Source organism: Octodon degus, unplaced genomic scaffold, assembly GCF_000260255.1.
Source record: "Octodon degus isolate 3935 unplaced genomic scaffold, OctDeg1.0 scaffold00046, whole genome shotgun sequence".
In the NCBI taxonomy this organism is placed as follows: domain Eukaryota; kingdom Metazoa; phylum Chordata; class Mammalia; order Rodentia; family Octodontidae; genus Octodon; species Octodon degus.
This window is the reverse complement of record NW_004524622.1, coordinates 7,209,705-7,226,347: the sequence shown is the minus strand read 5'-3', so window position 1 is coordinate 7,226,347 and position 16,643 is coordinate 7,209,705. Positions and strand designations below refer to the sequence as shown.

At 45.6% G+C, this 16,643-nt stretch overlaps 1 protein-coding gene across 1 annotated transcript in view; it reads right to left on the bottom strand.

Annotated features, from left to right (window-relative positions):
• Positions 1 to 16,643, bottom strand: part of Mypn (myopalladin) — an 89,630-nt gene that overhangs the window by 4,429 nt on the left and 68,558 nt on the right. Inside the window, exons 14-20 of the mRNA XM_023716170.1 lie at positions 10,726 to 10,947; positions 9,373 to 9,522; positions 8,205 to 8,287; positions 6,509 to 6,635; positions 4,963 to 5,170; positions 2,763 to 2,928; positions 584 to 717 (exon numbers count right to left, since the gene is read on the bottom strand). Coding sequence (XP_023571938.1) covers positions 584 to 717; positions 2,763 to 2,928; positions 4,963 to 5,170; positions 6,509 to 6,635; positions 8,205 to 8,287; positions 9,373 to 9,522; positions 10,726 to 10,947 — 1,090 coding nt within the window. The remainder of the gene's footprint in view (positions 1 to 583; positions 718 to 2,762; positions 2,929 to 4,962; positions 5,171 to 6,508; positions 6,636 to 8,204; positions 8,288 to 9,372; positions 9,523 to 10,725; positions 10,948 to 16,643) is intronic.

Below are 16,643 nucleotides of genomic sequence, written 5' to 3'. Positions count from 1 at the left end.
CACCAGGGGGCGGGCTGGCTGGCATGTGGTGCTGGGGGATTGAACCACGGTCCCTGTGCTTTGCTAAGCTTGTTCTAAGTAGGTGCTTTAGACCACTGAACCATCTCACCAGCCCCTGAAAATCTCTTAAACACTAAAACATAATACATTCATTTCATTTATGCAGACATACTACCTTATCCCTAAAATGATTTTAAAAATTAATTAATTAGTTTACTTATGTATTGTTTTTTTGAGACAAGGTCGCATATGTAGCCTGGAACTGGTAGTATTCCTCCTGCCCCAGTCACTTGAGAGCTGCAATCACAGGTGTGCACCTTTAAAGTGATTTTTTTTTTTTTTGGTGGAACTGGGGACTGAACTCAGACCCCTGAACTTGCCAGCCAAGCAATTATTCTACTGAGCCATCTCCTTGGCCCCCCTTTAAAGTGATTTTTTTTTTTTTTTTGGCGGTACTGGGGATTGAACTCGGGACCCTGCGTTTGCCAAGCAAGCACTTATTCTACTGAGCTATCTCCCCGGCCCTAAAGTGATTTTAAAGGTACTGATCACACAGATGTTCAACTAATGACATTCCACTTACCGTATATATCCAGCCTAGCGGTACACGATACAATGCCAGCCTCGTTCTTGGCTGACAACGTATACCAGCCAGCATCTGATTTCTTGGCTGGCTGGATGAGGAGACAGACATACCCTGTTGTATCCTGGTGCATACTGCAAAAAAGAAAGAAAACATTTTTTTTGCGAAACCAGGGATCGAACTCAGGACCTTGCACTTGCCAGGCAGGCACTTATGCCACTGAGCTATATCCCTGCCCCCAAAAGACCATCTTTTTTTTTTTATGGTACCTGGGATTGAACTCAGGCCCCTACACTTGCCAGGCAAGCACTTACTCTACTGAGCTACCTCCCCGGCAGTGAAAGAAGATATTTGTATTGCATCAGAAACAGAAGCTTCTCTGTCAAGGTCAGGGCTTAGGGAAAGGCTCAGAGCTTTTCCTATACAAAGGTACAAATGGGGAACTCAGCCAAATGCAAATTCAAACATAAAAAGGTACAACCAGGCCTGGTGGTACACGCCTACAAGCCCAGCATTCCGAGAGGCTGAGGCAGGAGCATCATAAATTGGAGCCCAGCCCGGGCAATTTACCCACTTAGTGAAACCTAGTCTCAGAAATCAAAGATAAATCCAACCATATATTCAAAGTGGTTAGGATAAATATATAGTTACATTCTCTTAATGAATAGAGGGATTTGTTCTAATGGTGTTTGTAAATAGGATATCATGTCTGCATCTTGTACAGCAATTAACCACTAGGAAGAATGTATGCAGTGTGTTAATTATTGAAACTTTCCCACCAATTTGGTTTGAAACTGTCTCATTGCTATTTGTTTCTCAATAAAATTATGGAAAAAAAAGAGAAACCAAGTTATTGCTACATACCTTTATGCAAGTTTTACATAATTTTAGACATTCTTTAGGTTGGGACAGTTCCAGAAAATTCCTATTCAAATCCCTATTTTATTTTATTTTGGCTTTTCCATTTTTATTTTCTTAGGAGTACACACTAGAGTTTTCCAGAGACTATATGAAATGTAATAAGCATAGATTAAATGTAGAAGTAGATACAAAAGAATTGTCTTCTATGAAGCCAACTATTAAAAAGATTTGCATAAATGATTTAAAAAAAGAAAGAAATCATAGATAAAAAAGGGCTGGGATGCACCTCAGCAAGAAGGCCTGGGTTCAAGCCCCAGTCCTCCCAGAGTAAAGGTAGGAGCATAATGGACCTGCTGGCGCTCGCAGGAGCGGGACACCAGTGGCTGGGGTCTGTTCTGTCCTCCCCACCGCCCCGCTCCCCACCAGAGGAACCTGGTTTTCACAACTACAGTTGAGTTTCAATGAGAACTGTGTCAGGAAAGCCTGAGAGGGTGTCTCCTGGTCACCCTCTCAGGAGGGCGAGGAGGAGGCAGCTTGGGTTTTCTTCATTCCTCTGCCTCACTCCTCTTCAGCCTTGGCCTACGGGGTGGACCCAGGCCAGATGACTTCAGGCCCTCAGGCTGGGACCCAAGCAATAGGGCTTTAAAAAATTCCCCAGGTGGTTCCTGTGCAGCCAAGGACTATACGGATATAAGCCTACACCTCTTAGATATCAAAATTCTGGACAAAATCAGCTTATGGTGGGGAAAAAATTTTTCCGTCGACTTTGTACGCAACTACCATTGTTTGCTCTCCCTCTAGCGGTGCAAAACTAAAACTGCAAAGAAACAAGGTGGGTCAGGAAAGATCAAGCCAACCACTTTGGGAAACTGCATCTTTAGGGTCACTTTAAAAACAACCATCTGGGCACGGTGATGCACCCATAGTACTGAGGCTGAGGCAGAAGGATCACTGTGAGTTTGAGACCAGCCTGGGCTACATAGCGAGTTAAAGCCCAGCCTAAACTACATAGTGAGACCCTGTCTCAAAATATTACAATGAAATTCAAAAATTTAAAACTCCGAGACAGCCATACAATGGACCATCACCCAATAACGAATGGGAATAAATTCTTTTTTTTTTTTGCGGAACTGGGGATTGAACTCAGGTCCTTGCACTTGCCAGGGAAGCGCTTATTCTACTGAGCCGTCTCCCCGGCCCCTGGGAATAAATTCTTGATTTGCACAAAAACACAGGTGCTAAGGGAAAGTGGCCAGGCGCAGGTTGCAGTGTCCTCCGGGTGGCAGCCCACACGGTCCCCACGGTGGCACCGCCTTACCTGACCCTCTCCCGGGTGAAGGGGATGGTCTCGTTGTCCTTCTTCCAGTAGAACACGGGTGGGGGCATGCCGATCACACGGCACTCCAGCCGCACGGGGTGGCCCTCGGGGACACCACTGTTTTGCAGTTTCTCCAGGATCACGGGCGCTCTCTTCACCTCCTTGGCTGCACGAGAGAAGGAGCTCCCTGAGAAATTCAGCGGCATGGTGCACCTGCCTCACCTGGGGCTTCCGAGGAGGCTCAGCCGTGGGACAGCTCCAAAATAGTTCAAAAAGCAAGTGGCTGTCATCTCTGCACACCCCACCAAGACAGCCCTCAGGTCAGAGACGTGGGTACAGATGCTAGGAATGGTGGAATTAAAGGCATTTCTTTTCTTGCTCGGTAGTAACTTTTTTCTTCAACAGTAACTTTGGGGGGGTATTTTTTTTTAGGGAAGGGTCTATAGGGTGTTCAGGGTCTCACTACTAGATTGGACTCATAGTGATCCACCTGTTTACAGCCTCCCAAGAGCTGGGATTACAAGCATGAGCCACCACACCCAGTTTCAATTGCCATCTCAGCAAGCCCCAGGGGCAGGGCCAGCAAGTCAGGCCCCAGGATTTATTTATTTATTTTATTTTTTTTATTTTTCAACAAATAATACACTGTAGGCCCCAGGATTTAACCTCTGGCCCCTGTGCTTGCTTGTAGGCACTTTAATCTGCTGAGCTATTTGGCCAGCCTCAACAGTAACTTTGGAGAACTGATATACTCTGTGTACTGTTGTTTTTTTAAACAGGGTCTCAACTTTATAGTTCAGGCTGGCCTTGAACTCGTTGATGTAGCTGGGCTGGCTTTGAACTTGCAAAAATCCTGCCTCAGCTTCCAAGTACTATGATTACAGGCATTCACCACCACACCTGGACAATTGAAAACTGATCCTTTTTTCTTTTCTAGAGGAGTTTATTTCATGGAAGTTACACTAATATTAATTCCCCCAACCATTTTATTTTGAACAAAGGCTCACACCTATAGAACTGTACTGTCCTTTCTCTCTCTCTCTCTCTCTCTCTCTCTCTCTCTCTCTCTTTCTTTCTAGAATGTATTTGGTACAGGGTCTCACTATGCAGCTTGGATTTATAATGATCCTCCTGTTTTCAGCCTCCCCAGTGCTAGAATTACAGGCGCTTGGTCTCTGGCCAGCTCATTGTGCCTGGGGGCAGGGATCAAACCCCTGTCCCTGCACTTGCCTGAACAGGCACTTAGTCTGCTGAGCTATCTCGCCAGCCCTTGTACTGTTATTTCTAAAAACACAAACTTATGCGTCCCAAAGAGGTTTGGCCTTTGGTCAGAACCTTAGAGTTCTGAGTCAATGATTTAGGAAAAGAGTGGGGGAAAGGACAAGGCCTGCCAATCGATATAGCTCTGCAAAATCAGGTTTTTTTTTTTTTTTTTGCAAAATCAGTTTTTCTCTTCTGTTGGCTGGAAAAAAAAATAAGAGTGAGAAAAGGAAAAGATACACAGGGGAAACTGCCACTCAGACGGGCACAAAGAAGCCCCTGGCTCCCTGTAGGGACCATGTGGAACAGCAGGAGAAGGCCTAGCACAGAGCCCTGCCCTGGGGTTAATTCTGGCTGGATTTTTGCTCCTGGGGAGCCTGCACAGGCTGGTGTCTTGCTGTCTTCTCTGTTGCCATGTTCTCCTGCACATTGTTTCCTCAGCAAAGCTTTTCTTTGATCATCAATATAGTCTTTGCCTGGCACCGAGTCCATGCACCATGCAGGCCCCGCAGGGACCCACAATCAGCCCTCTCTGACCTCACATCCCAGAGTCTCAGGTGCCACCTTTCTAACTGCCACGGAGACACAGAGGAGGACAGGAGGAAGCTGTGTCAGGGGTGACGTCAGGTTGCTGGGCAGAGGGGAAACTGATGCATGCGAGCCATGGGAAACAGAAGAGCCCAGGTCATTCCAGGGGCAACAGACTGCAAGGCAGAGGCATGGAATGCAGTGGGCACCCGAGTGCACATTGGGCGACTGGCAATGAATGATTATAGTGGTGGCGTATGGCACATGTGTGGCTCCTCATAGTCTCAGGCTGCCATGTAGGACATGCACCACTTACACCACAAGGAAACAGATTGGTGGGGCAAACAACTAAGGAATTTGGACAACAACTTGGAAGGGAGTCACACCCTGGGGTCCCAGCAGCAAGCCTTACCGACCACTGTGAGCTCCAGACTAAAGGAATTCTGCCCAGTTTTGTTGGTGGCCACGCACGTGTAGGTGCCCGCATCGCACTGCGTGAGGGGGTCGATGAGCAGCGAGTGCACCCCTGTCTCCCGGACAAGCATCTTGTGGGCGGCATCAGGTAGCACAGGTTGACCTTGGAGCAGCCATGTCAGCTCTGGGGGTGGTAAGCCACTCACCTGCGGACAGCAGCACAGACTGACCATGGGCAGATTCGTTCAGTAGTAGAATTCTTCACCCATGTTTGGCACCAAATACACAGTGAGAGAAAACACAGAGCAGAGAGGACTTCCCCTAGCAGCCTCTGGAGCAGAATGGCTGTGTGAATTTAAACTGGGTATTCAGCCTGGTTTGAGGCATGATCAACCCATGTGATCATACTCTGGGCGGGAATAAATGAGAATGAACCTAAGAAGATGGCATGGGCTGCAGGATCCATCAGAGATGATATATTGTTTACATATCCAGCAAGCGAAAGCTGGATGTGCAGCAGGTCAGACATTGAGCCCGGGCTCTCCGATTCTGCCATGTGTTAGATCCCACGGGGGACTTTAAACATCCTGATGCTACATAAAGCGTTAAGTCAGAGTCACTGGGATGTGACACAGGCACTGAAGGTTTTGAGAGTTTAGAGGGGGACTAAATGCTCAACCTGAAGGTTGTGGGGGGTGGAGAGATAGCTCGGGGGTCTAAGCATCTGCCTGACAAGTGCAAGGACCCCAGTACCACAAACTGCACTGGCCCTGGGCATGCTGAGCCGGCCCCAAAGCCAGGCGTGGTGGTGCACGCCTGTAATCCCAGTGCTGGGGAGGCTGAGACAGGAGGATCACTATGAGTCTGAACTGCATAGTGAGACCCTGTACCAAAGTAAATAAATAAATAAATGATAAAAAAATTAAAACCTGAAGGTCATGTAGGCAGCCAAAGGAGAACAAAATCACAAATATATAACTAATCTGCATCTAATTTTTTTAATACTGTTCTGCGCCTTTGTCTTTAGCAGAAGGGGTGACCTGCTAGAAGATCTCTACCCTGCTCAACAAAAAAACTAGCTTCTGGTTGAAAAATAAGAATGTAGAAATTACTAAAGGTGAGGGAGGTCGATTAGCAGGAGAAACCTCTCCTCTCCTCAACCGCAGGCTTCTTAGGACAATAACTCCTCAGTCTTTTCAGAGACTGCAGCTCACTGCGATCATGTGCAGCATGCGAATGTCACACGCAGGCTTCACCTTCAGAAAGGGTTTCCAGAAGCCATGGGGATGATGCGCAGGTCATGTCATCTCTGCCTCTGGATATAATACCAATGTAATTTTTCATAAGATAGAATGATTCTAAACTTTATGAAATAATTTTGCCTGGTATTGAATCCAGGCAAACTCTCCCTTTTCTGGGACTCTTTTGTAAACAAAAACAAAACAAATAAATCCACAAACCAGTAAATAAAAAATAAAGGCAGACAAATAATCAAAACCAATATCTAACCAATCTGGAACTAAGAACAGGTAGGAAGAGTCTACCTTGCAGTCCAGGCGACAGAGGCATCCCTCATGAGCCACCATATCCCCAGGAGCCTGCAGGAAATGTGGTCGGAAAAAGCGTTCCTGAAGGGGCTCTTTGTCTTTTTCTTGCAGTCTGGACCTTCCCCTGTGACAAGCATACTCAGGTATCAACCACAGACACAAATTTACAAACTTATAGCAATATGCATATATGCATGCTACAAATCTACATGGGCAGTAGATTTTTTTTTGAGGGGGAAAGGGCTTGTGATACTCAAAAAACCCCAGTAAAAATAAATAGTTAACAATGATGTGCAGCTAATGTTAAAAAGAAAAAAAACCCAATGTGGTAAGCATCTCACAGAGTGTAGGGTTCTCTTGTGAGATCTATAATCAAACAGGCTTTAGCATCTTTGTCTCTGAAGTCACATTGGGTTAAGTGGTTCGGCTTCTGTTGCTGTGGGCTGGGCCAGTTGTTCTAAAGGCCTCAGAATAAACAAATGAATCTGTATTCAACCTGAACCTCAAGTGAGTGCCAAAAAAGAAGTTCATCTTATTAGCCAAAATAAAGCAGCTACAATCTCTATGTCTCTGAGTCATAAATTTAACCTGGCTGTAAATTATGGCAGGATGCCCATGAACTGGGTAAGACTGACCAAGAGGAACAGCTGCTCTTGAAAAAAAAAAAAGAGGGGGGAGGTATAGTTGCAATGGTGGTGAATACTGTGACTGAAACATGGGTCACTATTTTTGTGTCTGTGGTAAATCACATTTAATTCACCCATGTCAGCAACTATGGAATGCTTTGCTAAGACTTGAGAGGAAGGCCAGCTGCTTTCTTCTTAGTGGACAGGAGAGTCAGAGAGGAACACTGCCAAGTGCAGCAAGATGCTTGATCTCTATACAAATAACAAATGTAGTTTGACTGGCTGGTTTTGGGGATACTTGGGATTGAATCCCAGGACTGAACATGCTGGACATGTGCTTTACCATTGAGCTGCATCCCCAGCTACTATAGAAGAGGTAATAATTTAATCCAAAGGGACTGATTATGTACACAGAGCTACTAATGGTTACAAACTTTGAGCCATTGAAAGTGGGCCAAACACTTGTTTTTCTTGAAGTTTATTGTGCTTATGAATCATCTGTGGATTTTGCTAAACTGCAGGTTGTGACTTAGTAGGTCTGGTGTGGGATCTAGGCTTCTTCACTGCCAACAAGCTCTAGACGATGCTGGTTTTGCAGGTGAGCTCTACCCCTAAGTGACAATTCATAAAGGAGGAGTGGTGGTGCACACTGTAATCCCAGTCCTGGGAGGCTGAGGTGGGAGGATGGCAAGTCCAGATGGACAGCTTAGCGAGATTCTGTCTCAAAATAAGAAAAAGTATACCTCTGTGTAAAGACTCTGGTGTGAATCCCCCAGTAACAGCTCCTGCCTCCCAAAGTAACAATCTATATTGTTACTCAACAAATTCTATGCTCATTGCGTGGGTAGGCATGTGGGAGAGTACCAGAAATGGGGGATTCTTTTGGGGGCGTTACTGGGAAATCAATCCCAGGGTGCTTTATTACTGTTACATTCCCAAGGCACCCCACCCTCTTAAATTTTGAGATAGAGTCTGGTAGGTGGCCCAGGAGGACTCAGCCTGAAATCTCAGCCTGAGGGAGAGCGAGGCAGGAGGGTCTCAGGTTGGGGGATTCTGAATGTCTTTACCTGTGGGAGTGACCGGCAGAGGTCAGTCGACTGCGAAGAGGTACACCCTGTACCATTAAGTGGCCAGAACAGCTGATTCTCCCCTGAGAAACAGAAAACAAAGTTAAAACAAGATGAAATCCAGAGTTTTCAATTTATGTAAACTTTTTTCCTGCACCAAAACATTATGAAAATTTTCCTTGTATGAATTTTTCTTTGGAGAAATGAAAATATGACTTCTTAAATCACTGCAAATTCTCCAGGGGAACAAAATTGTGTGTGTGTGTGTGTGTGTGTGTGTGTGTATTATTGGGGCTTGAGCTGCCTGGGGCCTTTACACTGAGTTCTGTACGCAGCTCTTTCATATTTTTACTCAGGTACAGGGTCTTGCTAGGTTGCCCAGGCTGGGCTCGTACTTGCCACCCTCTTGCCTCAGCCTGCATTGTGCCGGGATTACAGGTGTGTACCACAATGCCTAGCTCAGAGGGGTAGATTTTTAAGAATATTGTGGTGATTTTACTTTTCAACATGAGCAATGAACAGAATGCACGCACGCACCGTTGCTTGTGGCACAGTGGTGCATGTGTGTAATCCCAGCATTCAGGGGCTGACACAGGGGGATTAGGAGCAAGTTTGAAGCCAGCCCAGGCTATGAAGTAATTCTGTCTCAACAAAACAAAGAATTTTTTGTGACATTAATGTTATTGGTAGCCACAATGCACACAGCACAGCCAAATAGTTTAATACTTTCTTCAAGAGACTCATCAAAACTGCTATTTCCATAGGAAAAGTGGATGAGTGGAAATTATAGTTTTGAATTTTCCATTCCAATAGTAATTTAAGAAATTTATTCTACCTTATTAGAGGAATTTTGAAGCTTAGTTTTATTCAGAAAAGGAAAATGGAAGATTATGAGTTTACAATTGTTATTTTAAAAAAGAATGCAAAAAAAAAAAAGATAAAAGGATATTTTAAGCTTGAGGGACATATAAACCCTTTTGAAGTAATTCTCTAAAGACACATCATAGAACAACAATGACTTCAAAAGTCAGTGAGTTGATAAATATGAGGTCTATCAGGCTGTTAATCTGTGTTTATGATACCTCACTTGATAAAGACAAAAATGAATGATTCTGATGCTGGGGAAAATGCCCTAGTGGCCCTGGCCCGCGCACGCGGGAGGGCGCACCTGGGGGTTGGCGGCCATGACGGTGTAGTTGCCGTCGTCGTCGCCGCTGGCGCGGCCGATGTGCAGCGAGCACGTCCCGTCGCTCTCTCGCCTCATTTTGCAGCGCTCGTTTCTCTTGGAAATCTGCTTCCCGTCTTTGAACCAGTAAACCTGCAGTGAAAGAGCGCAGAGTTTACGCCGCTGTCCCATCGTCTGTCCTCGGAGGCCGAGAGGCGGGGCGCGGGCGGCGCCTGGGCTGCGGCTGGGGACAGTCGGGAGACCCTCGGCGACCGCATGCGTGCCCCTCCTCTGCACCTACGCAGTGCTTAAGTAAAAAGTGGATATAATTTGGGGTTAAGAGAAAGATTTTGACTATTTTTATTGTACCTAATTAGTTTAAAAGACACGCAGAAGACCAATTGCGTTCAGATGCAAAACTGCAAACCAGGAGCCTGGTCTTTTCCTGTGTTATGCTCCTAACAAGCTCCGGTCTTTTGCAGTTGCAAATCTCAGCACCTGAAATTGCTCACCTTGCATGAAATGATACCAAGGTGTATTATACCAAGTGGAACAAGGCTAGGATTAATTTGCTAAGTCTTTCTTCTAATCCAGATTAATAGATACAGCTTTTCATGGGTAAATTCTGCATGCGTCAAGGAGATTCTCAAAGACAGGGAGATGAAGTGCTGGCGGCAGTTGGTTTTGCCTGGTGTCTCACCATGCATGAGAACGCTGCACTAGTGTTTGTAGAGCAGAGCCCAGAGCCCGGCTACTGCGCCAGGTGTAAAGCCTTCTCTCAGCTGACTGCCAAACAATCGGGTGACTCAGAAGATTCTTCAGCAGCCTGTGATAATGATATGACATTTTTGGCATTTACCAATTCAATGATAATGGTACAAATATAGCTCATGTTGTACAACAGGCACCCGGTGGATATGCAATAGGAATTAAACAGACTGAAAAGTATCAATTTGATGAGTTTAATGGCTAAGAAAATTGACAGTCTAAGATATAGTGTTATGATGAAGCATATTTTAAACTTTTAGAAAAATTCCAATTTAAATGTAATTTCTTTTGGGCCTATGTAATGATCCTATTCCTGGTATCTCTTTTAGTCTGATCCTCTATGTTTTTGTTTTTGTTTTTGTTTTGCCCCCAGAACTGGGGATTGAACTCAGACCCTTGCACTTGCCAGGGAAGCACTTATTCTACTGAGCCATCTTCCCAGTCCTTGATCCTCTAGGTTTTGATAATTTTTTTGGTGCCTACTCATTCCCTCTGGGGACACTTCACTAGAGAACAATTTTTCTTAAAGGCACTGTCTATAGTTCTGGGTGTTGTTGGTTGGTCAACTGGCTGGCCATCCACCCCTACCTTTGGAACAGGTATCCCAACAATTTTGCAGGTGAATGTGACCGGTGAGCCTTCTGTAACCCGGAAGTGCTTGAGTCTTTTGTCAAAGATGGGAGCGATACACTTGCCCGTGGGAATCTCGTCATGTTGAATTTCATCATCAGATTCATCAACAGGTGTGCGTTCCAGGCGAAACTCTATTTCATTCATCAGCCTCTGTTCAAAGCTTGAAATTTTGTATTCCTGTCAAAATAACATATTTGAATTCCTATTTCTATGGTGGCATATCATCAGCATAACTGAGGATGCACTTCTAAAGATTCAGGTGTTAGATTCACACCATGAAATATGAATAAATTGGGCATATTCCATTTCCAATTCCTTGCCATAAAGTACTAAAGCAATCTCAGACTGCCTTAGTTAATCCCGACTCCTTCCCTTGCACAGGGAGCTCAGGAGAGTTCTGTGGGCAACAGCATGAAGGTGCACTAATTCTACAACTGCTGTTAAGGTACACTTCAAAGTGCAGAGCTGCTTATAAGGTCTTTGTTTTTGTTTTGAGTCAAAGCCTTACTATGTAGTTTAGGTTGATTTTGAACACAAATTGGTAGCCCAGGCTGGCCCTGAATTCAAGGCAGTCCTCCTGTTTCCGCCTGCCTAAGTACTGGGGTTCCAGATGTGCGTAGGCACGCCCAGCTCTCCCCTGCTATTCTGGAGAGCTGCTCTGTACCTCATTCAGGCCCACGCCTGCATCGCTCACTACTGTCTCTACTGGATGTTTCCATCTGCCTCCTTGAGGAGATCCTGTCCTGAATTATTACACTCTCTGCTTTTGATTTTTGTTTTGTTTTGAGAGTAGGTCTTCCTAATTCTAGCTGGCCTGGAACGCACTATGTAGCCCTGGGTGGCCAAGAACTTGCACCAGTCCCGCCTCAGCCTCCCGAGTGCACCACCACACCTGGCGAATAACCTCTCTTAACCCCACATCTGCCTTCATTGTATCTGTTTCCTTCATGACAGAATCATCTGAAATAACTCTTGTTGCAGGACCTTTGTCTTACCAGCTATTCTTTCCTAGCCTTCCCATCAGGCTTGTGTTCTCACTCTTGAAATTGCTACTGGCAGGGTCTCCAAATTTACCAACTGAATCAGCACTTAAGCTGATTCTTCCTCACCTTGTCAGCAGCGATAGTCAGAGGTGATAGTGCTTTCTTCTGCTGGGCTCCAGGACACCCCATGCTTCCTTTCCTGCTCTTTCCCTACCAGCATCTGAGCAGTCTCCTGCTGGCTCCTAGGCCTGGGCCACTGGTGGTCTCATCAGCCTCGGGGCTTCAGACTCCTTCCCTGTGCTGAGAGTGCCCAGCCCCGTTTCTCCAACCTGGTCTCTCAGAATCGCAGAGCCACACACCCAGCACCTACTCCACATCGGGGTGCCCAGCAGGCTGCAGTGCGGAAGTGGCTTCTGCTCACAAGGTGCCCTGGCCTGCCCCTTTCTTCTCAGGAAATGGTACCACTACTCATTCGCTTGCTCAAGTGGTTAAACCAGCATTTCCCATACTGTGGTGAAAACCAGGTTTTAAAACACTTCTAATGTGCACTTTTGTGAAATAAAAATGAATTACTAGTAAAATTAAATTTAAAAAGCATGCAGGACCAGTGAGATAGCTCAGTGGACTAATGGTGCCTCACCAGCCCCACCCCTGGGCGCACTGATTCCAGGCATGGTGGTGCACGCCTGTAATTCTAGCACTGGGGAGGCTGAAAACAGGAGGATTACTATGATTCTGAGCTGTGTAGCGAGACCCTGTACCAAATACATAAATAATAAGGATAAAAAATAAAAAGCATGCAAAATTATATTTATAAGCATACTATTTCCCTATCAAAGTACTATAAAAATTCTTCAGTGGCTACTGTCTTGTTCTGTAATCATCTCCAGGTGACAGTCTGAACTTGGCATTGGCTCTTAGGATGCACTTGGAGTACACTGAGCTAAGCCCTAAACCTAAGACTTATCTTGGACGCTGCTTGTGCCACATCCTACCCGTCAAGCCTGCATGTCAGCTCTCAAGCACCATGGTCACTAGCTAGAGTTCTCATTTCCTCGTCAGTGGCTTCACTGTTGGAGCACAGTCCTGGTTGTCTCCTCTCCTGCCATAGCCCAAGAGCATAACGCTTGGTCCAGCAGACCCATCCCTTACTTTCCCACTGCACATTTGTTCTTTAACATAGTAGTAGCCAGCTGTATATCTCAGGACCATTCTCTAAGGGATACAGGAAGCAATCTACACATGTACCCACTTGGTGTGACAGATAGCAAGGTATGTGGATGTGGAAAAGTGACAGCTCGGATTCCTCCACCTGTGCTTTGTGTAACTGGTTTTGTGTGTGTTTACCCAAGCACCACTGAGGGCCCAACAGATCCACACCACTCCAGGACTTGTTTTAAAAAGTTTTCATTTGATTTTTCTGGTAGAGGTAGCTCATTTCAGAACAATGGCACATGGAAAACCAGATGTGCAAGTTTTTGAGGTCAAAGGTGAATCATAGATTACCTACATGTGAAAGGTCAAGATGCTCCATTATGGTAAAATGCCTGCTTTCACAGCAGGAGAGGTGACAGTGACCCTGATGTTGGCGATGGGAGCCCAAGTTCTGTGACAGAAAGAGGGAGCAAGGATTAACTGACACAGACACAGGGGATGCAGACCTCCGTAGTTTGATGAGGGAGAAGACAGCAATGTGAGTACATGTTTGACCAGTCAAAATATGCAAGACACCTCGCGTGGCAACCAAATGGAGCAATGGGATGTCAGACCTCGGTATAGGAGAGTCTTGGCAGGGATGACGCAAGTCAGAAAGAATGCCAGCACTACCTTGCTGCGTTGGAAACTGAGCAGATGAAATGCTGCAAGATGCTGTGAAATACACAAAGGCTGAAATGCAAGTGAATCATTCTCTATACACTGAAAACCATATTAAAAAGTGTATTTATTATGATACTTCACTAGAAAAAAAAAACAACAAAAAATGTCAAATTATCCCATCTGAAGCTAATATAAATCTCATAATTGTGTGCTGATTCAGCAGAGGGTCGCTGAGCGTCTGTTCTGTACCAGGCATACTAGGGATGCAGCAAGGACCGAGACACCCACCCTCCTCCCCAGGGAGTGCGTGTAGTGCCCTGGGCGGGGGAGGACACAGGGACACCTCATTGTTTGGCAGCCTGGGCACTGCAGTGCCAGTGGCCTTTCCATATGCAACAGGCATCCTGTGTCATTCTTGTTAGAATGGAATGGAGCCATGACTACTCACTCACCCAAAAGGACTGTCATAAAGAACTCATGGTAAGAAGCCAAAGCAAACTTCTCCTTTAAAAAAAGATTAATGGTAAGAGATGAAAGAGGTAGGATTTAAATAGGGGACGTGACCAGGCAGCTTAGAGAAGATCAGAGGAACAGAAGGCAGAGTAAGAGTCAGGTACTTATTTTTGGCCTCATCTATCCAGTTTGTCACAACTGGGAAACGGTTTTAAAGAAGCAGTAATAAAAAGCTATGATAGCAAGAGCAGAGTAAAGAATGAGATGTGGTCGAGGAGGAAAGCTAGAAATGGCCCTGGGGGTGTGGGGGGTGGAGGTGCTGCTGAGATTTCAAAATTAACGCTCAAACAGGAGTCAACGAACATGCCCTGTCATTGTAGAGCACCATGTGGGTCATGAGAAGTTAAAATCAGGGGGCAGAAGGCTCCATCCTATTCTGTGATCCTGGGTTTCTTTGACTTCTCAGATGCACTAAGCTAAGCCATTTAACTTTCATTGCTGGGGCTGGCCAGATAGCTCAGCAGACTAAAGCACCTGCCTAGGCAGAGCGCAGTGGCAAGGGTTCCATCCCTGGTGTGCTATGCTGGCCTGCCCCTGGGCCGCGCTGAGACAGTGATTGAGACTGGGCATGGTGGTGCACGCCTGTAATTCCAGCACTTGGGAGGCTGAAAGCAGGGTCACTATGAGTCTGATCTGCGTAGTGAGAGCCTGTAGACCCTGTACTAAGTATAAATAAATAAATAAATAATAAGAAAAATAAATTTCACCGCTGTCCAATCAAGATATATTGGTGATAAATGATACCCAAAATAAGAAACAACCTAGCTTGCAATTCACAAATCAGCACTTCTCTCTTGGTTTGTCCCCAACACGAACAATTCACTGTCAGTTTAGGAAGCTAAAAGTTCAGTAAATATAAACATCTGAAAGGACACCCTTGTATTTCACAAAGTTCAAAGAATCAGCAGCAAATGATAATTGCTAGTTGGAAATGTGACATAAAACGAGTAAGAAGGGCTGGCCAAATAGCTCAGCAGATTAAAGTGCCTGCAAGTAGGTGCAGGGGCCAGGGGTTCAATCCCGGGGCCTGCCATGCTGGCCCTGCCCCCAGGGCAAGCTGAGATGGCAGTTGAGACTGGGTGTGGTGGCTCAAGCTTGTAATCTTAGCTCTTGGGAGGCTGTAAACAGGCAGATCACTAAGAGCCCAATCTAGGTGTGAGACCCTGAACACCCTGTAGACCCTTTCCTAAAAATACAAAAAACAAACAAACAAACAAACACCCAAAAAACAACAACAAAAAATGAGTAAGAGTACATATGCTGGAATATTACAAGAGAAATACAAACTACTGGATATATCAAAGCTCATTTTCTTTTTTCTTTCTTTCTTTTTTTTTTTTTTGGTGGAATCGAGGATTGAACTCAGGCCCTTGCACTTGCCAGGGAAGTGCTTCTTCCAACTGAGCCATCTCACCGGCCCCCTCAAAGCTCATTTTTCTTCCTTCTTTGACAAGGTCTAGCTGTGTAGTTCAAGCTGGCCTTAAAGTCATTAATTAACTGAGGCTGGCCTCATTTACGTCAACCTTCCTGTCTCAGCCTCCCAAGCACTGGAATTACAAGCATGCACCATCGCACTTGGCCAGCCCACTTTTCTAAAGCATAATTTGTAAGTTTAAATTGGAAGGAAATTGTTCATATCGGCATATCCACCTTTCAAGGTCTTCTGATTTCTTTTCCTGCTTGCACAGTGGGGCAATGCTGCACCACAGGAGTGCTGCAGAACAGACTGTTGCATTTGCTCAAGAATTAAATACAAGAGAAACCAGTTTCCTGGACTTAAAAGTTTTCAAAATGAAATAGAGCAGACACAGATGCATGATTTTAGAAGCAATCATTTATACACTAATATGGGAGAAAACAGATTATTTTGATGCTTGTGTCCCCAAACTGCAGATAAAACAATCGGTGGATGGATCAGTGCTTCTTCGTGACTGCCCTCCAGCTGCTCCCAGTTCTTATGCTGCTGTAGGACAGCGCACAGCCTCACCCACAGTGATGCTGCATTTGGACCATGCACAGGTTTCACTCTCACTTCTCAAGACAGCAGTACACAGAAGAACATCACGTGTTCAAGATTTGCTCCTAAATCTTCCTCAGTCAACCCCTGCCATCCTAAGGCAGGCATTCTAGGCAGCTCTTCAGTTTCCTGAGTTCTATTCCTGCAGTTTGACTTTTGGCATCCATGGCAAAGAGGGAAGCCCAAGACCAATTCTGTAATGAACTAAATTAATGGTAACAATTCTCAGAAGGAAAACCCTAAGAAGACTGGTACATGGCACACACCACCTGCGGGGAACCTAGGGCACGCCTGCTGCAGTGGCTGTGCGCAGCTTTCTCCAAGATGTACCTGCTGCAGTGGTGTGCACAGATTTCTCTAGGGTGTGCCTGCTGCACGGGGTGTGCACAGCCTTCTCCAGCTTGTATGTGCTGCAGTGGGTGTGCACAACCTTCTCTAGGGTATGTGTGCTACACTGGGTGTGAATAGCCTTCTCCAGGGTGTGTGTGCTTCACAGGGTATACAAGCCTTCTCCTGGGTATGTGTTTCCTTGAGTGTGCAAG